Source organism: Harpia harpyja, chromosome 3, assembly GCF_026419915.1.
Source record: "Harpia harpyja isolate bHarHar1 chromosome 3, bHarHar1 primary haplotype, whole genome shotgun sequence".
NCBI classification, from domain to species: domain Eukaryota; kingdom Metazoa; phylum Chordata; class Aves; order Accipitriformes; family Accipitridae; genus Harpia; species Harpia harpyja.
In genome coordinates, this window is record NC_068942.1 from 16,563,467 (window position 1) to 16,588,634 (window position 25,168).

The window sequence follows — 25,168 nt, forward strand, 5'->3', positions numbered from 1 at the left end:
TACTTCAAAGAATATATTTTTTTTATCATTCTTATAACATTGGCTACAATATAGCAAGTCTAACACATGATATAGTAAATTTTATAATAAGTTCATTACTATTCCAGCATGAAACAGTATCAAACAAAATTACAGGGACGCTCAGAATGGCATGTTAAATCAAATGGTGCATATTACCAATTGCTGTTTGAAAGCTGCAAGTTGCAAGATGATCAACCATTGGTTAAATCAGCAGAATGCATTTTAAATACTCCATCATTTAATGTTATTAAAATAATTTCAAATTTGCATACAGAATGTCATATGGCATATTATTTACAAAATAGCTCAATGTCATATAAAATTGTTTACATTCAGTATAGGAACTTAATAATTATTCTGGCTAAATAACAAGAAATCAAACCTATTTCCTGTATGCAAACTCTATTTCTTAAACAAAATTAAACAGCCTGAATATTTTTAATTTCTTACTCCTCATTGTCCTGTATTATCAGCTCTGATAGCCTCCAGCCAAGGAAAGAAAAACAACTACCTTTGCTTCTGCGTTACAACTAGCAAACTGTTTTGCCTTACAGTTGGTAAAAGATCAGCACTGATGTGAACATTGTTAAACATTACTGACTTTTATATAGGTATAATATTCAATTTTTTACCTTATCAAAATTAACCTTGGTTAATCTGTTACTGAGCTTCTGTACTTGGTCTCTTCAACTGTCATTTGTTGCAATTTCAGGGTTGGGTATATTTATGATTAAGCTTATAGAATACGTGAACTGTTTGAAACCAGATATACTTGAACAGCGTAGGGCTGGCACAGAATTTGCTTGCTTTCAGCATGAAAGAATTTTGGCAAGAATGGGTGAATGACAGGTTTAGTGAAAAGAACTCTTCCTTGTCTTACTACTCAAACTTGATTTTATGCAAAAACCTGAAATTACACACAAGAAAACAATGCGCATTACTGAAGTAACACAACTAAAGTATTTCCAGTTTGAAAATTATCTTCTCTTAAAAATAAGTTAGAAGTATATTTGACATACAAGAATTATGTCATTAATAGTGGCAGAACTCCATTTTACACATTCTTCCACTTTCCTGAAGACATAAAGTACCACTCATGTAAAAATAAGGGTGGTAAAAAACTTGAAGGAAACACTTTAGCCAATACTTCAGTCTATAAAGTTTATGTAGAAAGATCATCAACTAAAATCTTTTCAAGAAGCTCAGAATAAACAGAATACCACAAGTTCTTTAATGAGCTGACAAAATGCAAGCAAGTGCTTCTAACTGCTATGGGAAATGGACTAAGAACTCCACGAGTCCACTGAATGAACATATAGCATGTAAAATATGGCAGGCGTAGAAGTATTTATCCATTCCCAAAATACCAGTGCAAAAGGGTATCACCTCCTCTGTCTGAATTACAAGCTTTAAATGAACAGCTATTATGGACATTAACAGAATACATTAATAGCATGAGTGTGCTGATTTTCATAAGCTTTCACTACATTTAGAAACTCACATTAGTACTGGGTCACTTCTCTTAAGTTTAGCAATATCCACTTGTACTCAATGTTTTTACTGCTGTGGTCCAGTGAACAGAAGCTGAAAACATCCACTAATGATATAAAAAAGTAAAGATGGCCTTTCATTGCTATTCTATTAGGTATCAGTATATGTTTCAAAACTAGTATTTGAAATTAAGATATACAGGCTTATATACACTTATATGCAATCCTTAGATCACTATAAATCCAAATCAGAGAAGTAAAACTATAAGCCTGTGTGTATGGAACAGAATACACTGTTATTTGAAGAATAACCATTTCTTGAGGCCTCACATGAAGATGCCAATTAAAAAACACTAATTTCATACCCAAAGTGTCCAAAACTGTGCTGTCACATCTACATTTACTGTGTGTTACACATACCCTGTAGTAGTACATAACAAAACTCTGTTTGCCACCATCAACCAACAACTGTGTTCCCTGGCTGTGACTTGCAATTGTTAGAAGCCAAATTTTAAAGTTTGTCAAGCATTTTCTGCTATGCTTCCCTTCAGGATAAAAAAAAAAAATAAATCTGACTGTATCATGGATGTGGACGCACTGAATAATAATTTTATTCCTCTGTTACAGAAGATTTCCTAGGTCTGAGAACAAGATCTTTGACAGAGTTAGTGATTTCCTGGAGCTCTTTTCGAATGGTATCTGCTCCTTCCTCCTCTTCCAGTTTATCTGTTGTGTCACTGTCTCCATGTTCAGTTTTCTTAGTCTGGCTGATCAATTGTTTCACTACTAATCCCTGGTATTTGACTAACAGAGAATGCTGATCCTGAGGGGAAAAACCAGAACAAAACAAAGGAATGTCAGTGTTACGGAGAAGGTACACAGACCTTTAATTAAAGATTAAATTTTTAAAAAAGCATTCTCCAATTCTTGCCTAAAGAGGCTTAGTGATACATAAATATACTTCCATCAAGGTATTTGCAACCTGAATTCTGAGAGACATTCGAAGAGGCAGAAAAATGAAAGTGCATCCATGCTGCAAGAACAGGACAATAAACTACTGAAGCAGGAAAGCAATGCAGTTAGTAAACATCACCAGTTTTGGCAGTTTAGAATATAGAATTTCAATATTGTTACTTTTGAGGAGTATACCTTTCTTTAAAACTGAATTACAAAAGTTTAAAAAGCAACCATGCTCTAGCTGGGAGGAAAGAGCATGTATAAATTTTCAGTTGTAAGAATTATAACATCCCCCAATACACAGCTGTCTCTATAGATAAAGGCAAAAGCTACAGTACTAATAAGAGATTGATTTTTAGTTTTATTAAAAAAATAGTGAAGACAGATCTCTGAAATAATAGATTTGAAATACAACACAGATCAGATAAATTGTATATTCTGTACATAAAGTAATGATTAGACATGAAACACAAAGGTGCCAGTCTTATGCAGCAGAAATAGTATAAGACACAACTTTTATGTTCTGTCATAGAAAAAAGGCACTTTCCCCTTAACAAGCTAGAAAGGAATACCTCCGGGATCTTGCCACTTAGGAAATTAATGATCTGTGGTACTGATCTTCCTGGCGCATGAAGCATACAGTGGGTTGAAAACTGAAATAACAGTACTGATGTCAGGTGCAGTACAAGAGCTGGATCTTCAGTGACTTTTAGCTGTTCAATCAGAGCTTGTCTATGCTGAAATAGGACTTGCCTAAGGAACAGGAATACGTTATATAAAAATATGTTTCTCATTCTGTCTTATAGTAGTTGATAATAGAGTCTACAACATATGTAACTTCAATTAATTTTAATTTTCTCCTCTGACTGACCATTTCTTTATGTGAAATTCCACATTAAAAAAAAAAAAGCTAGCACCAGTGTAGCTTAGATTTTGAAAGTCCCCTGGAGAATTTATAAACTATGTTGTAGTAAGCGGTGAGTCAAGCAAATTAGCTAAATAGGAACTCTCCCCTCCTCCTTCTCCCATGGAATTAGGGCTGCTTGGCTTTGTATTTTTCAGTTAAACAGTTTGGAAAGAAAGACTGCTTCTTACACATTCTGTGTGATTGCTACCGAACTAACCATCTAACATTTGTGCAGCAACAGAGCTACATTTCACATACTGTGCACAGAATAAATAAAATTAAGGTACCTTTCCTTCTTTTTGTCTCCTTTTTTCACCATAATACCACAAATATCCACTGCAGAATCAAGGCATGAAAGAAAATCTTCTACGCTCTATTAAAAAATGATATAAATATTTAATCTGTGTTAGCAGATTATAAAAAAGGTTAACTACTGTTCACAATTAATCACACAAACAGATGACTGAATACATTTGGAATAAACTATGGAAGAGAAAGTAAAAAGTATTTTGTAGAACTTAACTTTATTCATCTTCCAATAGTTCATATACTTAAATACTAAAATAAACCACAATCCATTAGTCTTAAAAATGGAATTAAAAAAGGAACACATCTTCTACAATTATTTACAGATATATTTTTTCTTAAGAAACATATCAGTATGGCCTTTTGCATAAAAGAATTAATGAATTACTTTCCTTTGTACTTACACTGCCATAATCTGAAGGTTTTTTAAAAAATATTCAGGATTTTACTAGTTAAGAAATACATGGGAGAACAATCAGGAACTCCAGGAACAAAATACAAGAAATATCAACCACTTTAAACTGCAGAATCTCTCTCAGCTTTTACTTTTCTCACCTGCACATAAAAGATACACTGGATTCCATCTGGAAGCAAAGAGCTAGGTGGCTATCAGTATCAAAATGTAAGATCACGTTTTCACCTCTTAAAATTCACAGATATGAAAATGTACTTATTCTCACTGACTTACACAAATTCAAAAGATTATTTTGCCTTCATCCTTCACAGCAGCAGCAGCAGTCACGTACTACGCTATGTATGTCAGCTGTTTATTAGCATTGTATCAGCAGAACGGAAAATCTGAACTCAAAGATTCTGGATCACTTTACCTTGCCATTCAGGGAAGCATGAAGTTTAGCTAAAGGACCTTTGGTGTCTTCTGGCAATTTACCTAAAATCTTGGTCCGGACCTGTATGAGACAAGAATGGAAATAATCTCTAATATTAATTACCATTTTAGCTGTAGGCATATTTAAACAGAAGATAATTAGGTACTAAATAAACATCACTGATCTACTTGAGACTGTTAAAAAGGAACTGTTATCTGTGTACCTCATTTGTGATTGTAGAATAATTTTCGGTTGTCATCATTGAATCAGATGCTAGGAAGTTGAAAATAAGATTTGTAATGTCTGTACAGACAGTCTTCAACAGGTGTTTGGCAAGGTTAGTCTGAGTCTCATCTGTTAAAAGAAATAAGTGATTAAAAGTAACTTCTTATAGTTATCTGATTCCTGTGACAGTTATCACAGCACTTTCTAAAATGTGGACTCTCTCAACCATGAGTAGTATCAAAAAGTTATCTGGATACATGAAGCTAACATCGCTCATTTGCAGTTGCTTATGGAACATTCTTCAGTGAAAAATGTGAGCTTTCAGGTCTAAGTGCATTTTAATGCATTGGTAGTCCTTCAAAGGTGTATCTGTATGAGCAGTAAACTAGTCCCTCTACAATGCTCCTGAACCACTAATGAACAACCACTGCTATCCATCAACAAGTATAAAGTATGTGAAGGAAAAGTCTACAGGACAAGCAGTTAAACAGAAGAGGAGGCAGATAACTTTAAGACTGAAACAATAGAATTTTAGAAAAAAGAGGCTACAGAACACATATACAAGAACAGAGGCTAATTGGAAATAATTCCATTTATTCCTAAACATAGGCATATCAGGGTTTTTGCTAGTGTTTTGTTTTGTTATAAGTTTTTTGCAGGGAAAGTTCTAGAAGAAAGCTGAATACAGCAGAGAATCTTGGAAATGTCTAAAATATTTTCCTAATGGTACTTTTCTGTCACAAAATACAGGTAGCTAAAGTAATCCACTGCAAAATGAATCTACACCTTTTTGAAAAGCTACCCTCAAGGAGCAGCTACTTTCAGTATCAAACCTCAAAGAGGTTTTAACAGGGGCTTCTTAGAATCAGGTAGTATTCAATGCTTTCATTAGTGGCACAAGTGACAGAATGAAGTAAGCTTACTAATTTTTTTCTTTTTTTTTTTAATTTATTTTATTTTTCCTTTTTTTTTTTTCCCCCAGACAATAAAAACTGGGAGGAGATGCAAACACTTCAGAAGGAAGGACAAGAACCCACAATTATCTTGACAGAAGATATAATGGACTGTGGATATGAAATAAAGAGAACATATTTCAGTAAGTGTGCAAAGCAATGTACTCCAGCATAAGGTCAGTGTTAGGCAGTGTAAACATATCTCTAAGTTTTTCCTGTTTAAACTGTTGCTCTTCTTTGACCTTGAATGTAGATTCTGGAATAAATTCAACATCCTTGAAGAAGCATATTCATTTTTTAAAGTATATATTTATTGTACCTGTGAAATGCTTTGCTCCCTTTTCAAATAACCGAATGTTGTTGTACAAGTTTGAGAATTCCTCCTGCAAGTCCTTCATAGTCTGTCTTCTGCTAGCTCCAGAGGAAGATGTTGAAGACGTAAAAACAGAACGCACAACTTCCTGGTAAGTTTTTGTTAAAGGTCTTAGAAGAGGGAAGAAGAAAGGAGAAAAAGGGAACATTAAGCAAAGTGTAAAACTGTATAAGGTTTTTCCAAATATATCAGCAATAGAGAAATCTACCTCATTACAAAGTAAATGAATGGGACATGAATGCCACAGAACAGTGAGATAAATAAAAAGCAAATAATGGAAATCAGAAAAAAAGCACTAGGAAATTAAAATGTACTTTTATAATTGCAGAAGTACTATTGGTTACAGTATGCATGGTATGTAAGTGCTTGCCAAGGTTTTAACTCGTAACAACACCTAAATGGGAAGAAGATGAAAGATAGAAAAGATTTTCTAGAAGCAATGCTGTTCAACTCTTTCAGGGATCTGTGGGCAAATTCCAGATCAATAAGAGCTGTAAGAGGTAAAGACTTAAGTTGCATTAAAATAGCACAGGCCCTTATAAAGATGCAGTTACCATTGTACTCCCAAATTTATTCAAGCTTGGGTTGTTACAGTCCTATCATGTCCTTTTTGCCCCAAACACACATATTCACACTCTCTCTCTTGTATGGAACGTCTTTTGAAAGAAGTTATTCACCTTCGCTTAGATCAGTCTGCTGACCTAGCTTACTACCCAGTTCACACAGGTACCAGTGGAGCGACAAAAGACAGGAAACATGAACATATACCAAGGGCTGCACAGAAGATGGGACTGGTGAAACCCCAACATGGATCAGTGTAAGGGGGTGGAAATACACCCATGAACCTGAAAGTATGCTTGCTGACAAAGGACGCAGAACCGCCTACTGCTAAGCTTCAGCATTATTTCTCATTACTGTGCCAGCATGGCTTTCTAATACATACGCAAGTATGTAACATGGAGCTGTATAGAAAAAGAATATTGTGGTTCACTTCCATCAGCAAAACATTTTTTTCTAAGCAAGGAAACAGACCGAAGAGAAGATTCATCTGAAGTGAATCACAGACTTTCTAACTCCAGTTGAATTACTGAAATTACCTTATTAGATGTTCAGCAAGTTCTGTAATAAGCTCTTCGGGGCAATCCTGCATGCGGGTCTTTAAAACATCCTGAATTTCCTCTTGTGACATGAAAGGGAACTCCGGCTGCTTATTCCTACCTGTAGCGGCCATGAGCAACGTTCATTGAGAAAGCATTATATTTAGTTTTGCTGCAGTTACTCTGTGGCATGAGACACTGAAATGCCTCAAACTCCAAAGCTCCACAGAAGACAGATTACCAACAATGCAAAAAAAGAGAAGACTACACGTGACAGTTAAATTTTACACATCTGAAAAACTGAGAAAATTTATCTTTTGATCACTTAGAAGTTATTTTCTGCAATAGACAACTTAAGTAGTGTATGAGGACATGCATTTTTGGTGAGACATTTCAAACTACCTGGCCCATACATTAGTTTAGAAAAGATGACATCACCAAGACCAAATAGTTTTTTAAAATGCCAAAACTGAGTAGAACGTTCCTATTTGAAGGATTTCACATGGTTGTTGGTGGGTTTTTTAAACCCCATTTAGTAAGGTACACAGTCATCTAACAGAGCATCCTAAACTTGACATTACAGTACAAAATTTGAGACACAATAAAGCAAGAATACTAAACCAGACAAGAAGTTCCAGTAATAAAATCAAGTTACATGCTGCTTGTAAATGCACACAATTAGTGCAACTGTATTTTGGTTTTGGACAAAATATGAAGTTTGTCTGCATGCTGCAGAATTTAATTTTTATATATAAGAATGTTTTAATTTTTATATATAAGAATGAGATCAGGATGATGACAGATGCAGCATAAAACAGGTTTATTCTGCACATAAGGTAACTGAATGAATGGAAATCAGTGATGTTCCTAGTTGTGCCACAGTAGCAATGAACAACATACAAGGCTATATAAACAGGCAGAAAAGGAGCTTAAATCAGGGTTTGGAAGGGTCCTATTTATATTTGAATGGTTACATCTGAATTTATCTTGGGACTTTGGTTCAATCTGTTTATTACAGTACAGCAATACAAGCAGCAACAATTGTAAAATGTGAAAGGCTACACCAAAAAAAGGTGTTTTAACACTTAGTTACTGAATTTTACTCAGTTCATTGTATAACTTTACAAAAGAAAGCACTATTATAATTGCACAATTACGTATTGGATGGATCTTTGGAAGTGGTCTTTGGTCACAGAATAATGGATTAGATGTTTTGTAGTAATAAGTTTGAAGATTTTCTATTTATTATGCTGAAACCTTGACCTTCCTAAGAGAAAAGGCTTATTTACATCTGTTTACTATTAAGTATAGATATGTAAGAATTGCAGGATGGTACAAACTGAGTTTTACTCAGTAACTGAGAGGCCTTGAAAAATAACTTCATGTATATGTGAATTACAGTAATCTATGAGAGTAGTATCATACAAAATTAAGATGCTGTATTTCACAACTTTAAATATCATGTTTAGAAGTATTTTTCAGTCAGTATGGAAAGTCTAGATACTATATATAAAACTGAAGTATACATTTCTGGTACTCCATTGAATAAAAGAAAGAACACATAATTATGATTGTTTCATTTGCAACCACTGTTTGCTAAAAGTCTAACAATGTAGGCGTTTACTTCTGAGGAAGCCATCCATGCTCATTCTCCTAACAGTAAAGGTAGAGAAATGGGCACCAATAGGGAGAGATTCAGATTCATCTGGTAATACACATCTAAACCAAGTGAGATAGACTAGGCCTTCAAAATACCTACTTTCCTCCATTACAAAGTTAATAGTTACAAAGGTAGCTAGCTCAGATGTAGAAGTCACAGTTAATCAAGATGAATCTTATTTAAAATAATATTTAAAATATTAGAACTTTATTTTGACTGTATATTTTATCCTTATGAGGAAAAACATCTAAGTACTGTTTCACTGCTATGATTTGTTAATTTAAGCTAATTAAGCTTTGGAACTGAATGAGAACTTCTCCATTTATCATACGCTATTTAGCAGGTGTTAAGAAACCAAGTATAATATTAATCCTAAAATGTAAGGCATTTCCTACATAAAATCAAATTTAAAAAAATTTAAAAAATTTTAAAAAAACAACAAAAACAAGCCATCTGCTCTCATTTCCTTTACTTAAATTTCTTTTTTAAAGACTAAGTTATACTATTCAGTGAATAGGGTATGCCCACTTCATTTAGATAGCAATATCATATCCATTGATACAATTCTAATGGAATAGTGTTCTCAAATTCTTTGATATTTTACTTGACCTTACCAATACCATGGGGAAAAACAGACATGTGGAAAAGCAAGTGATAAAAACATGTCAGTATGAGTAGATAGTGCTAAAAATAAAATGACAAACCTGTGCTAGTTGCTTGTGACTCTTCATCACTGTCAGCATCCTTTCTTCCTTTCTTCTTGGTCTTCTTAATCTTGATCTCTCTCGCATTACCACCTCCTCCTCCTCCTCTTGTGCTTCCACTGCCCTCTGGTGGAGAATTATTTGCTTAGTACACAGTAAAGTTCTAGCACTTAAAAAAAAGTTTACAATATTATGGTAATTTATCTGCATTACTTGTTAATGCTGAATTAAAAAACCACAACCTGATTCTAAACATAACCTACAATACATATTCCAGAATCTTAGGGCTGTAAATTTTCATTCTTAAGAAAAAAAAAGCAACTGAGTTAAAGCTTTATTTAAGCTAATGTCATTACACAATACTAACAAACACAAACACTAACCATATCAAATGTACATATCGTTAAAAAAAAAAAAAAAAAAGAGCAATATCTTTTTCCAATTGAAAACAGATGAGTAATGTAATGGGAGAATTTCTGTTGGCTGAAAATAGCATCTTGGTAAGCATTTAGCATTTTTATTCATTGATGCTAAATAACTGAGCTACTAAAAAATACCCCTGATAATGTAACTGTTAACTTTCAGAGAAAGAATCCTACGCAGCACGCATTTATCCAAAATATTATTTTAAGTGTGCATTCAATTAACTAGAAAACTAACTCTTTTTCGACTATTCCTAGATGACTATAAAGCAATGCGACATTCTAGTTCTGACAAACGTAACAAATTACTTTGTCCATAGGTCCTGTAATCCATGTATTCAGATGCAGACAGGAGCTCAATTTGCAATACAGTCCCTTTCCACAAGGTAAGCTGTTCTGCTGTTTGTTCCCTTTTTCACAGCTTGTTCCCTTCTTTTTTTCACTTGAAAGGAATTCAAACTCCAGAGTAATTGGTTCTATACATTGCACTAAGTCTTGAGAAAGTAATTATTTTTCCATTTAAATACAAGGTCCAAGATTTCAAGAAACTTCATTATGTAGCAGTACTGTCATTTAAGAAAAGGAAACAACAAAGACAAGATGCTACTGCTCACAAAGCTAACTGCATCTGTTACATGCTGTAGATGGATTTTTAAGCATTCCTTTGCAAGAACAGCAAACTAGTTTGCTTGCAGCTAGCAGCGGACGGTGTACTTGTGAGACCTTCTAAGTCTTTGACCTCTCCAAAAAAAAGAGTTGGTGTTTTTCACAAGCTTATTTGAAATGTGACCGCATTTAGCTGAACAGATACAAGCTGTTTGTCAGCTGTGCAATATACGTTATTTTGGAAACAATGTCCCTTCATTCTATATTCCACTTTAATAGCCATACAGAAAAAGCTGCAACCTGCAGTCAAGAGCTTATCCACAAAGAGATGAAGCAGGAGACACTACGGCCAGAAAAGCCATATTTTATGACAATAGGATACATGGACTGTAACCTACAGAAAGGATTACAAGAGTACATGCCCCTACAGATACTTGTTTGTAACAGACTGTTGCAAATGGTATTATAAATGGGCCATAGACAATTTATCTTGAAAATTTTCATTAATCCAATACATGACAGAATCCATATTTGTATGAATTGCATTAACTTTACACGTCAGGTTATGCTTAAACAGCATAGTTATGCACGGACCTTAAGATAGGCAATGTGACATTGGCCACATTCTGCCATTACACAATAACAACATCTAATCCTTAAACCGTGATGTTGACTGTTTTAAGGTAATACACTTAACAGTCCATAAAAAAACACTTCAGGGTAGTGCTTGCTGACGGTGCAGCATACGTTCCCTGTGGATATGAACATGTCTAGACACGTGGATCTATTCCAAACAGCCACCATATAAATGGAGTAAGGTTTGGGATTAACTTAACCCAGAATATACCTTAAAGTAAACTGTGTGAATCTCCAAATAACTGTTACGTGTGCAAACAACAGAAAATTGTCTGGCATGGGATTCTCAGAAAAGATGTACAATATTCTCCAAAAAACCCCATCTTACTACTTCATTTCTCAATTTATACGGAATGATTTTGGAAGTAACTTCTCAAGACTATTAAGAAATATTTTAAGTTTCCTGGATCCCTGAAAAGTGGAGTAAGAGTGTATCTACACTGTGTAATAAAAACATGGTAGACATCCGAGAGCTAGTACTGGTTTGGTCAGTCCTCTGCGCAACTTAATCTTATGTGACCATACTGTATACACTAATAAATGAACATGGATTGCTTGCTTCTAAAGCCAGCTGACTTGTGTTGGACTAACTCAAGATATCTTTATGGTACTTCCTCTGCACTTCTAAATCTGAAATTAGTTCTCATGGACATAGCTCAGATATATCTACACCTACAGTATAATGAGAAGTAGTTGGATTATTTCTTAAGTATCTTCAGCAATGGACTGGAGGCAACTAATGGACTACAAAATATAGTAACTTTATATTTGAATGTTTCCAAGGCTAAACAAGCATCTTTTTTTTTTTTTGGCTTACGCTAAATATTGATGCCTTACCTGTTGCTTTCTTTCTTCTTTCATCCTTTTTGTCTTTTTTATTAGCAAAGGAATTCTCTAAACCAGAAGCCTGTTTTAAATCTTCTTCAGTGATTAAATTAACAGGGCTATTTTTCATTTCCTAAAATGAAGAACATGCACTTACCAGCAAAAAGATAGACACAGCAACAAAAGATACACACGGAAAATTTTAAGCCATTTGGCCATTTCTAAGTATACTAATCTAATGTATATTGCACCTTGATCAAAAAAACCTGTACCTTTTCAGCTTTCTGTTGCATCATATCAGAAAACAGATCAGCACAGCTGCTTAGAAATTTCTCACTGACCACAATCGTGTCACTGAAGACTAAGCCTGAAGAATTTTTGTTTAAAGATCTCATCACTTGCTGAAGCAAAATCCCAACATCTTCTACTGACAAAGAACTGGGCAGCAGAGTCTAGGGTAAAGAAAATCAAAATCATTTACATACAATAATCTGTTCTAGAATGGACTTACTTGTATGTGGATAAAATTAATCCACGGACACCCCATTTGACATCTGTTAACTATTTAGAATATATTGCACTTTTACAATTAAACTAGTTATTTAAGAGTAATTTAAAACACTATTTTAAATCTTCTAACATCCCAAATCAACATCGCTCTAGAATATGTGCTACCTCTGGGAAAACAGACAGCAACTTCTTCAAAATGCAGCTCAACAGATACAGAGTAACACCAAACACAAAACAGCAGCAGGCTTCCTTACAAGCGACAAAGTAGTGCTGTAAGGCATAAAATTAGAATTTAGCCAGGACAAAATGGCTAATATCCCTCTGCTTACTGAAACTGTCATACAAGTTCAGTTTAAAGTTTTTTCCCCAAAAAACCCCACAGAAATATATTGTTCTCTAGCAGAATACATTAGCACTAATTTTGAAATGAAAGTTAGTCTTAGATATCTATCAACTGAATACTGATACGTTCTTCCCCTGGTTTTGTTCACGCTAACTTAAAGGCAAATAATGCCTTTCTACTTGTTATTTTACTTAAACTGAATGTTATTCTTTGACAACATGGAACTTTCATTATACATATGTGTATTTTCAATAAAGTATCACTTGACACAAAAATAAGACAAAATAAATAAATTCAACAACAACTTACTGCTACATCTATCCAGTTTCCAGAGCTGATGGCTTCCTCTACAGAGGCTTCAACTTGATCCACAATTTCTTGACCAACACAAGCTGCTCTCAGAAATAAGAGCTGTGTGGACTTGTATCTTTTTTTAATGTAGCCTGCTGGGTCAGGGATGCCAAGTCTGTACAATGCATCAAATTCTATAAAATAGTTAAATGTCTGTTACATTTAAGTACCTTCATATACGTACAGGATCTTATGTGGTAATTTTTTTTGAAAGCAGGAAACGAAGAATTGCATATAGTTTTTATACAAGTAAATTCAGCCTCAAGCTGATGCTGACGTAAAACTTAGTTCAGTACAAGGTCCACCTAAACATAGTTAATAAAAATATGAAGGTTAAATTATGGACATGACTTTGGTCTGAGTTTCAGAAAAAAATTTTTTTTTTTCAGATTCTTATACCATTAAGTTTATCTTTGCGATTATATCTTTAAAAAGTATTCTAATATAACATGAGCAGCATTTACAATATATACAATGTCAAAACGTTTTGTTTTCAAAAATTACTCCAATATCCTCGTAGAATCACGCAATGCATCACAAGCAAAGCATTTCAACTATTTGGCAGTTTATACTTAGATGTTCTGAAAACATTCAAAGACTTTGACAGATACTCTATCAATCAAGCAATATTACAGAAACACTTAATACTACTACAGTAAATTATGCCGAACCTTTTCAAACTGCAAGACTAACTGTTATTTAGGGACTGGCCCTTTGGGACCATAAGGGTACATTCCTCTGTTTATTCAGGTCCACATTTTCCCATAGCTCCTGTTTTAAAACACCATCATCCAGCATCACTCAGCTTTAAGTTAGACAGACTCGTTTGGATTCAAATCAGGACACTAGTGCTACCCACTCCAGTTCTACAAATCTTATTTTGGAAAAGGTTCTTCCTGTGCACTGCATGCTTGGCTATCTGGACTGTTAACAGCCAAAGTTCGGTCATAATCTCGACAGCTGGACTGAAACTACAACCATGTGGGTCAAACATGATCATCTGAAAAGTCTACAATGAGCAGTCTAAGAAGTGTTTTCAGAACAGTAATAAAAGTAGCATTGTAACTCTGTGAGAAATAAAGTTACTGTTTAGCAGTATGGTTCTCTCTGCTGAAATATGGTTCTTTGTGATAAAGTAACACACATCATTATAAGCAAGATGGTCTTTTAACAAAGGAGTATCAACTACTGTATTGATTTCCACTTATTCTTGCGCGGCTTCACTCTAGACGCTAGCTATATTAGGGTAAGACCAATTACCTAAACTAGTTTTAGAAAGATATTTTATCTACGAGGATATAGATTAATTACCTAAGTAACCATTCTGCTTGAAAAACGAATCCACCCAGTTGCTCTGCGTTCTGGCATAGATGTCTGGAACAAACACAGCCTTATCCTGTCTCCCACCAACCACAGTGCCTTTTAGACGACCGGTGTTAACAAGTTCTTCTAGCACAGCTACAAGAAGAAAATAAATGAAGCGACATTTTCCACTTCAATATATCCATTAATCAAAACATAGCAATTATTTTCCCTGTTTTGTCTCTTCTTTCTTCCCACCCAGTAGTTGTTTGTGCTTGTTCTAGTGAAACATTTCCGAGTTCTATCAATTATTTTTAACACTTATGAGAATGTCTTGATAAAAGGTCTGGAAATCATACGTTTCAAAAGAGTGAGCCACAATGGCAGGATCAAAACACTTTTTATTGAATATATACCTGGACAGTTTGAGCTTTTAATTTAGGAAATGTAGTCATAAAAGAATCTTTCACTGGCCAGACAATAAAATATATGAGCAATTTTATTAATAACATTCTCTTCGAATTCACTGCTTGCATGTTAAACAAGATGGAAGAGAGAGAGATCTAAACACGCTAAAATGACAAGAAAAATTGCTACCTAACCTGCATAAATACGAGCACCTCCTACTGGTGACCATCTTCACGGTTTACAATGTTCACACTGTTGCCAATAATAACCTCCTGATAAATGCACAAATATTGCTGACAAAGAACGTATAGGTAACTGACAGTACCAAAGTACTAAGCCTTTCTTGATGCTAAATAAGGTATTTTTAATCCATTAAAGGTGCACAGGAATATCTGATTTGCCTCCTATGTTCTGCTTTTGCCTTTTCGTAATTCACTAGATATATTAAAAAAACCCAGTGACATCAACTGCCAAGCTCTGGTGATTTCCAGAGCTTTGCTAGATGGCTTTTTTATCCTCAGTTTGTGTTGATTTCTATTTCATTAGAAGACAGATTTTACCCTGGAACAGAACATTAAATGGCATCACATGGTACAGCTTCTTCCTCATTAAATATGAGTAGCAGTCAACATTACAACATGCTTAGTACAGCACATGGAGGTTTAGCTCACCTACACAGGAAAATTTACCTGAAAACCTGGTTCCAGAAGGAATACTGCATATTAAATCATGATTTTTTTTGTCAGATATGCCTACAGTGTAGATAGGCCCCTATAAGCTAGCAGCTATTGAACACAACTGCCACTAACAAAGCTGAACAGTACTTACGCTGAAAAAATGTAGAAAAAAGAGAAACAGATTTAAACAAGATATAGCTTTAGGTAATCTAAGATGAGAGCTAGAAATCATGTTCTGCCTCGGTTCAGCTACCTTGTATAAAATGGGGCTTGTAAGACTGATTCTGAAAATAAAAATAGATTTTTGTACTTACTAATAGTTTAGTTACCCTAGAAAAGAGTCAACGTGCCTATTCTACTTAAGCAATTGTCAGACAATACAGTTTCGTTCTCTGTTTGCAATCTCAACTTGTTTTTATTCAAAGTTTTTGGGTAAAAGAGTAAAACTTTAATAGATTTTCAAACAATTTGTGGAGCACTAGCAATGAACCGGAGTTTTTAGAGAAAGGGGCAGAAATGAAGATGACAATTAATTTTTGTATTATTTCAAGTGCCAGTTCTAAAACTCCAGGGCAGAGAAGGTGCTTTCATAGGAGATTTCACAGCCCCTACTACAATTATGCCTAGACAATCTTTTGTTTTAGAACAAAACAACAGGACCTTTGCAGAACTACTGTAATCTCACACTTATTTTTAAAGGTGATTGAGTAATTTGTAGTGTCCTATTAATGATGATTACTGGTGATAGGAAAACACTAGAACTTCAATTCACATCAACACTGTACATGAGCAAAACATGATCAGGTACTTGCAGGACCTGTTTGAAAAAGACTGCAACCACATACTGAAATTTGTTGGGTACTGCAACATTACTATAATGCAGTTTAACAGATTTTCCTTTTAATCTATGAATACCTGGATGGCACATTCCAAAAAAAAAAAAGAGGAAACCTTAAATTCATTATGTGAAAGTAGAGTGTTTATATGATTTTATTTAAATGCTAAGATTTTAATTTTTAATGAATAAGCTTGTCGCAAAGAACAAGAAGGTCAGCAGAGAGACATTATAGTGGAGCTAAAGTGTGCAATGCCCTGAAGGCAAAAAGACCCAATCAAACAAAAGAGAAATATTAACTTTCATGAGAAGAGATAGAAAACCATTAAAGGATTCTGAAGACCAGCAGCACTTGGTCAGCCAGCACACAAGACTAATGATGCCTGAAGCAGCATTTTGGACACACGGGAGAGGGTTGTCAAAGAAAAGCTGCAACATTACAAGTGAGAAACAATTAAGTACTGCCTAAAAGTTTCAGCAGTTGGATAGGAAATCTTTATGCATTTCTATTTAAAAAAGGAACTGCAAGAAAATAAAAGCAAACAGTTTAAGGGTATGCTTTATCTCTCAGCATATAAAGACATTTAACTAAGAGCACAACAAAAGCTCTGCCTCTGCTATCACAGAGAAGTCAGTAAATAAAATCCAGAGCAGTTAATGCCATTTGGCTACATAAAATCTGTCCCCTTTTGTGTGCTTCACTGATAAAACTGCCAGTAGCTAAGGGCAAATAACAAAACAGATGACAAAGTGAGTACTGTACTTCTTGCATCATTCTGCCCCCAGAGGCATTTCATCAACGCATGCTTTCATTGCTTTAGATATGGAGAACATCTCTTCAGTTATGGAGAGCACAAAAGGTTTAACACTTTTTACACTAAAGAGAAACGCATTGTTCTTTACTCCAGAATTAAGGCTATATACTAAAATGCTTCTTTGAAAGCACACTTCTAGTAATGAAGAATCTATGAATTAACTAACAAAAATACAAAACAGTTTGAACGAAACTCACAGTAAAGTAAATGTTCTTGAAATCCATACCGAGTGATCAAGTTACTTACAGGTGTAGGCCTTGAAAAAAGAAAAACAAAACAATATAAGTTAATGACCCGAAATTGATGTGGAGAATCTAGAAATGAGATGTTACTCCAGATGGACAAAACTACATAATATCTTAGCCCCAGGGTGCTACACTGATGTTTAACACAGCTTACAAGGTTTTAATTTTGAATTACTGTGAAGTTGTACCTTACAACAAAGCTACAATAATTACTCTAAGGAAACCTCTGCTGTCTCAAGTTTTTCTCTTCATACAAATTGACACAGAAAGTTATTGATTTAGTAAGAAAAAATTATCTATAATCACATGTAGGGGGTAGACATCAGTAAGTAACTGACTGGGGAGCAGTGAGGATAGATACTCTCCAAACAAATGAAAGAACTACTGATTAACATTTTCTTCAGCCAAAAAACTTAAGTAAGCTGTATATTGTTAAACTTCCCTTGTTCTCCTTTCAAAAGGAGGTCCCCATTTCAAAACAGTGAGTCTAATATAACTACATATTTCAGCCCAGGAACTGAACTACACTTAAAGAAATCTATCCATAGGTCTTTGTTTTCTTTTCTTTTTCAATCGCAAGTGAATTTGGTCCATGAAGACCTATGGTAAAAATATTTCAATATTTGGTTGTAAGTGTTGCAATTTACCGAGTAATCGCAGTGAAGAGACCACGAATGCGTGCTCGATGCCGGGACACAAAGGCTTCTGTAAAAATCACCCCACGGTTTTCCTGGTCTAGTTGTCCATGAATAATTCTACCCAAACGCCTGGATAAAGCCTGCAAATAGAAGCTGGGATGACTGCTAAAAGTGTATATTAATGACGTTAAACAAAAATTAATAAAAAAATTTGTATTAACAGATCAGCAAATTAGTTTTGCTAAGACAGACAAAATATTCAGAAATGAGGACTACAAGTGGAAATTATTATTTAGGTCTATTGAGACTGTGTCTTACTACATGTAAATTCATGCCATTACGGCCCACACTCCAAACTTCAGGGAATTCAGCTTTCCTAACAATGCCCTCTTTTAAAAAATATATGTGTATCTAATGATGAAAGAAAACTTTGCAAAAGAAATAAGTATGGTTTGGAGATGCACAATGAAAACTAAGATTTAACCTTTGTATTAATTTTGTACGAACCTGTGGCAGACAAATTCACTATCCACTTTTTCAAACAGTCAAGATAAAAATTAGCAACAATAAACACAAAAGAAAGAGGTGCAAACAGTTTATAAATGTGCATCCTTGCAAAGTGAACTAAACCTAGAAAATATTGCCCAGGAAACAAAGAGAAACCTTATAATAATTTTTGTATGTTACAAATGCTTTTGTAGAAGCTGATCATGCGACAAATACTACAGGAAATCTGCTCACAAACTGAGAGTCAGCAAGGTTGTCTGTGGTACCCAGTATGACTGTTCACCTAACACATGCCACAGGACTACCCTTTGGTAAAAATATCTTCCAAACAAAGTCCAACCTTGACTGAAAGTCAACAATGGTAAGAGAATTCTCCCTAATCCTTTTACACACTATAATACTCACTAACAAAGGTAAATAGTTTTTTGTTTCTACTCTGAATGTCTGGCTTCAGCTTCTAGAAATGAACACTTATTTTACCTTTTCTGAATAAACCGAAGGGTCTCTACCATTGTATTTCTGCTTCCTGGGTAGCTAATGAGACTGATGAAATTACACTTACATCTTCTCTCCAATATTTCAAACAAAGACATTTTCAGGTCTTTCACTAATCTCACCTGCTCCTAGCATTCTTAATCCTAATCTGTTCCTAACAGTCATAAAGATTCTGAAGAAATTTTGCCCAAAATGAAAAGGCAAACATCAACCTCAATCTGTGAATAGCTGTTACACTGCAACCTTTATGTATCGAAAACTTTTCTGCTTAGACTGACAAGCAGCTCATTGCAGTTAAAGCCATGGATATAGCAAAGATCACAAAAGAAGGTGAACGCAATCAATTCTACATTTGCTAGGTTGGTGGTTTGCATCACCTGTATCAGGAACTCTCCCGGGAGGTCGTAGGCCTTGCAGAGTTCTGATATTGTCACCTGGCCAGTTTCCTGTAGTTTATCATTTATTTCTTCTGCTAATTGATCCAGGTAACTCCTTATTTAAAAACAAGAAAAAAACCCCAACACATTAAGTGTAAAATTAAAGATCAACCTGTTAGCCACATGCTGAATTATTAATTGACCTGGCACTATATGTCTTTATGTTGCATCTTTGCAACAATAAACTGGAATTTACTTTAAATGAATAAATAAGAACAATGTCAGTGAAAATGTGGGTTTTTTTTAAAAGCCTGCTAACCAGGTAGCTAGTATTAAAATCGGTCATTCATCTGCTTGTATGAAACTGTCAAAAAGCAGGAACAGGAAAACATTATATGTCAATGAGAAACAGAAAAGGGCTTTAGTGAGCAAGATAGGTCTTAATTATTTCAAAAGAGCCAGGAACTTCACATTCTTTGCCAAGAATAAATCCTGCAGTGCAATCAATAACAGAGACAACCCCATAAGAGTATTACTTCAGTGGTTGTTAGTGTGCTGAATGCCATGAAATAACTTGCTCATACATCTTAGGCTTGTGAGGTAAAGCAACAGTGGGAAAAAAAGTGAGGGTTTGTCAATAGCTGAGGCAGATAGCAAAGCCACAGAGCAAATGAGATCTGGCTGCTGTACACAGAAACACTGGGTAAGAAATGAACACTTTTAAGTGCAGGATACTGGGCAGAGACATTCAGTAAGGTCTCTGCTCCATGGATTCCCTGGATGCTCTGCTGAGATAGACCTCACTCAACATTTGGAGAAGCACTGATCACCACCAAGCAGCCCTAGTAGCACTTAAGAAAAATGTATTTCACTTCAGAAGTAACAAAAGCTGGCCACCACTTTTAGCTTGTATTTTAAAAAATAAAAGAGCTGTGAATTATACATACTGCTCTTGAAAAGTACTCACTCATTTATAAGCTGTCCCAGTACAAGCTGAATAGTTTTTTCAGATTTAACGATGTCGTTAGCTCTGTTTTCAATGTGCAGAAGGTCCACATTTATTACCTAAAAAAACCCCCAAAGAAACCTCTTATCAGAACTTTAAACTGAAATTAGTTCTCAAACATTGACATATTATACTTACACATTCCTACGTCTTGAGGAAAGCTGCTTTTATACATATATACATACACAGTTAATCTGCGATTTGGAATAAAGCAGCAATGCTTTACAGGGAAAAAAGCTCTGTTTGCAACTGTGACAAGGGTAAAAGAAATGTATATAATAAAAAATTCTGGAAAGCTACGAACAGAAAATACTAAATTGTCTTTCAGAAGGGTTGTCTGATTCCAAGTAATTTTACTCAAGCCAGAAGGGAAAATTAGTCACAGAAGACAACTACTGGAGGAAAAAGATTAATGAAGGAAGAGGGAAGATCCAAAGAGGCATGCAAAGTTAATTATGCATGCTCCTGCAACTTTAAGTTGGAAACATATTTCTGTTCTGTTTGCCCCCCTTAGTTTACAAAGAAAGAGTTCATAAAGAAATCTGTATTTTTTAGTGGTGATTTCAGAGGTCCTAGATTACCTTCAAGCAGAGAGGAGCTTTCAACAAAGCAGTAAATGGATGGATTAAGTAATATGCAGTACTCTGACATGAGCTACCAGCTCTTCATGAACTTTGTTCTCTTTTAAAAAAATAACTTAGCTGGGGTATAACTGATGAACTCAATATTTACAATACACATGGTGAAGAAAAGAAAGAAGTATATAGGTTTTTACTACTAAAAAGTTACCTGTTGCAAGTCAACAATGTTTACTCGACCTTCAAAAAAAAAAAAACCAAATATATTTTAGTATATAAAACATGTTTGAACAGATTTAGAATATAGCATAGTCCATCATGTACAAAATATTTCTTCATTACTTTTTTGTAGACCAATTAAACCAACTTCAGCTTTATATATTGTCAAATCACAGAAACCACAGGTGGTCAGTGCAAGATAGCCACATTGTTCTACCCTATGGCCTTGCTGACAATCCAATACAGAAATTCCAGAAGTAAAAATCACTGTTCAAATCCCCTCCCAATTAGTTTTTGCCTTGATGCTGACCTGGATTTGACCACTAGTCCATGAGTATCAAAACTGAGATTGTCAAAACTTTCTACCTTTGCATGATGCTACTAAAAAAGCTCAGCAACTTTAAATTCAATTCACGCTATCATACTGATATGATACCCAATGGCATAACACAATCTGAGGCATACTTGTGGTGATTGTAAGAAAATGACTAATCTGTATGAACATAATAAGGAAGTTAATTTTCCAAACATAAAATGCCATGACATTCACCCTTAAATACAACTAAAAGTACAATACACTGTCTTCTCATTAAAACCATTGACAAAAAGCAGTTGGAAGCTTATTTGCTTCCTTATATATCTAAGTCAGATCTTACAAAGCAGATAGCTCTTCATACTGGTAAAATGAAAAACCTGTCAATAACAATTTAAAAATGTTATTACTGATGACATGAAAGGAGAATGATTTTCAAATTCCAAGACAAGGCCAAACGTCTGGGCCAGATACTTAACCATATTAAAATGCCAAATTTCCTTCAAAACAGTTCTTAGACCACTTCTACCTCAGAAATTCCGCATGGGTGAAAATGAACCAAGTAACATATCTTGGTATGCTTACCTAAAAGCTTAACACAGATCTGAATTGAAAAGAAAATAATAGTACGTGAATTAATATGTAGGTAAAGCAATAGCAAGCAAGCTCACTTTTTATGCAAGATTAAGGGTACTGAAGAAAACTTTCAAAATCTTTCCGCAATCTTCAAAATTAACTTCCAAATCCAGAGGAAGAAAGCAAATGCCACACTTACCACCACTAACGTGAAGCTCATCCCGGATCTCCCTACTAATCTGTGCTGGAGTGACATATTCTTTTCCATCAAGTGTGTGCACTACTTCCAACTGCTTTTCTGCAATCAGTTTTGTGACAATTTCTATACAGTTCCGCTCTGACAATCTATCAACAGCATAAAGAATAGTCAGTTATTCCAAGAAAGTACTTGCTAAAATTATCTTTAAATTGATGTTTCAAAAATACTTAACACAGGAAGAACGACGACGATTACTTGCTGTTCTGTATGAATACTTTTTGAGACACAAAACTAATTTCAGGATCCTACTTATCGCCCCCCCAAATCATCCATCTGGCTTCACTTATGCCGGTCACCTCTCTAGAACAACTTTTAATCTCCTCCTGAACAGCTGTTGGCCCCTTTTGCTGTAAGAATGCACCTGCCCATGAATTTAGGCATGGTTGTGCTTACAGAATTTGTGTCTTTGATCCTTCTGTACTTTTTTATTTTAGTTTTTTTCTGCTTGTTTGGGATTTTTTTTTTTCCTCTTCCATAGAAACAAGTTCCGGGCAACAACCTCAACAGCACACACGGAAGACACAGAGCAGGGGAGCCGTGACGACGTTTAGCAGCTTTAACTTAAGGGCGATGACAGACCCACGGACCAGCACGTCCTCCCTGGGGGCTCACAGGCGCTGACACACAGGTCAGCGCCAGTCAAAGGGGGACTGCGGCGGGGCACCGCCTGGTTGAACCCCCCCCCCCCCCCCCCGGACCCCACAGGGCCGGGGTCCGTGGCGCACCGCTCCCCGGGGCCGTGGGGGGCGGCGTAGGCGAAGGGAGGGAGGGCCGCCGGCGCGGAGAGGGGGCACCGGCGGGCGGTCCGCAGCGGCGGGCGGCCGGCTCCGGAGGCCGCAGCGGGTACCGGCGCCGCCCCGCTCACCTGTGGGCCACCTCGGCAAACTGCGCCCGCTGGAAATCGGCCGCCAGGCGCCGAATCTCCTCCCAGGCGGCCGCCATCGCCGCCTCGCCGCTACACGTCAGCCCCGCCGGGCGGGCTACGGGCAGCGAGCGGGGACAAACCTCCTCGCTGCGCCCGCCGTCCGCAGCGCCGCCTGTCGGGCGGGAGCCGCCCCTGCGCTGCCGGGCCTCGCCGCGGCCGTGGTCGTCAGAGAAAAATCCAAGAAAAAAGAAAAAAGCGGTTTCCCCACGCGGGGCTGACTCCAGCAGCTGGAGCCCAGCGGACATAGCCGCGAGAGCAGAGGAAACCCTGGTGTCGGCAGTGAGGCTGTCCCGAGCTCAGGCCTGGGCAGTGTGCTTCGCTCGCTGCCAGCACGAGGGCGACTTCTCTGCCAGGGCGAGGGCTAAAGCTTGGTCTAAAATGTAAGCCGAGCTTTCCACGTATTTGTGGAAATATGAGCAACATTAGAAGATGACGTTACTAAATATTGAAACCTGGTCAGACTAGGAGTGGGGTATGAGGTACACGGTGCCGCCATTTAATGGCACCACTATTACGCAGTGAGGGGTGAGCTGAACTTACTTAGCTGTCGGGTGAGAGGTTGGCCACACAGTTTCGAAGGCCTTTTTGGCTGTTAGATGACATTGACTTGTCTGTGGTAGTGACGGAGGAGGAAGCGTCAGTCAGCGCGGGACAGGAGCAGGGGACGGCGAGCTGCCCGGCGCGGGGAAGGTGAGGCTGTGCCGTTGCCCTTCCGTACTTCTTGCTGGTAAAATTCTCCCTATGGATACAGATCCCACATAGCCACTGTTTGCACTGACACAGTTTTCTCCGCCTTCCAAAAGTTGTGGTATAGTTCGTGTCACGCTGGGTGCAGTTTAAATAGTGTGAACAAATGCTTAGCAAAATACTGGCATACTAAATTATAACAGCACTGTTACGGTGGGATGAGTGTGTGGGTTCGGTTTTACTTGTCATTTTCTTTGTGATGAGAAACTAGGGGCAGGATTCATTTAGGTTAGACATCTGAAGTTAGCTGTCGAGGTCTAGTACTGGAGCCCTTCACAGACAGTGAGACGGGCTCCTCAAATTGTTGTTCAGCTCTTCCTAAAACATACATCTAAGACAAGTTAACTAAGTACTCACTGGAGGTGCCTGTTTTTCTCCATTGCCAAAGAAGACAGCAAGGAAGATTCCTTAGCCAGATCCTTGATTAAGACATCAGTATTTAGGTGGAATGAATAGTGTATTGGAAGGGTATGGAAAAAATGTGATGGCAATTGCGGGGGCAACTTTTATGAAGATTACATAGAAACAGGCTATCATAGGGAACATCAGGAAAAAGAACTGGGAACTTAGAACTGGATTCCTCCTACCTGACCTTAAATGTATCTGAAGTGCTTTAATTATGAGTACAGTCTACAGGCTATGGAGAATCCCACCTGAAATCTGAATCTTTCCTTGGGCTGGCTAAATTGGGTGTTGTAGTTAAGATCCAAAAGTGAAGTATAATAGTTTTGACCTTCACTTGTGCGTCTATGACTTGAATTCAAGCCACAGTTGCAAGATCTGTGGAAGTAGTCATCTGTAAATAGAGCTGGGTTGTTGTTTTTTTTTAAAGTTTAGAGTTATGTTTTACCAGCATGCAAAGAAGGGGCAGATGAATCATGTAAACACACAACAGTTATAAGCATATTGATATTTCTAAATTGCAGGTTCTGCATTGAGTCTGCAATCAAAGAGATTTTATAAGGACCCTTTTTTTTCGAGAGGTATGTACACGTGCACAACATATGCATTAATACTTTCTATACCTAATTGT

At 36.4% G+C, this 25,168-nt stretch overlaps 1 protein-coding gene across 1 annotated transcript; it reads right to left on the reverse strand.

The window, feature by feature from the left end:
* Nucleotides 1–75: 75 nt before the first annotated feature.
* Nucleotides 76–23,437, reverse strand: UFL1 (UFM1 specific ligase 1). Its single transcript, XM_052781478.1, has 19 exons — nt 23,329–23,437; nt 22,404–22,549; nt 21,308–21,336; nt 20,480–20,577; nt 19,513–19,627; nt 18,143–18,273; nt 17,448–17,506; nt 14,525–14,671; nt 13,172–13,347; nt 12,282–12,461; nt 12,022–12,142; nt 9,521–9,646; nt 7,157–7,277; nt 6,006–6,169; nt 4,732–4,862; nt 4,509–4,589; nt 3,663–3,748; nt 3,041–3,221; nt 76–2,334 (listed from the first exon to the last, which is right to left on the reverse strand). The coding sequence occupies exons 1-19, from the start codon at nt 23,403–23,405 to the stop codon at nt 2,122–2,124; spliced, it is 2,382 nt and encodes a 793-aa protein (XP_052637438.1). The 5' UTR covers nt 23,406–23,437; the 3' UTR covers nt 76–2,121.
* Between the last annotated feature and the right edge of the window lie 1,731 nt (nt 23,438–25,168).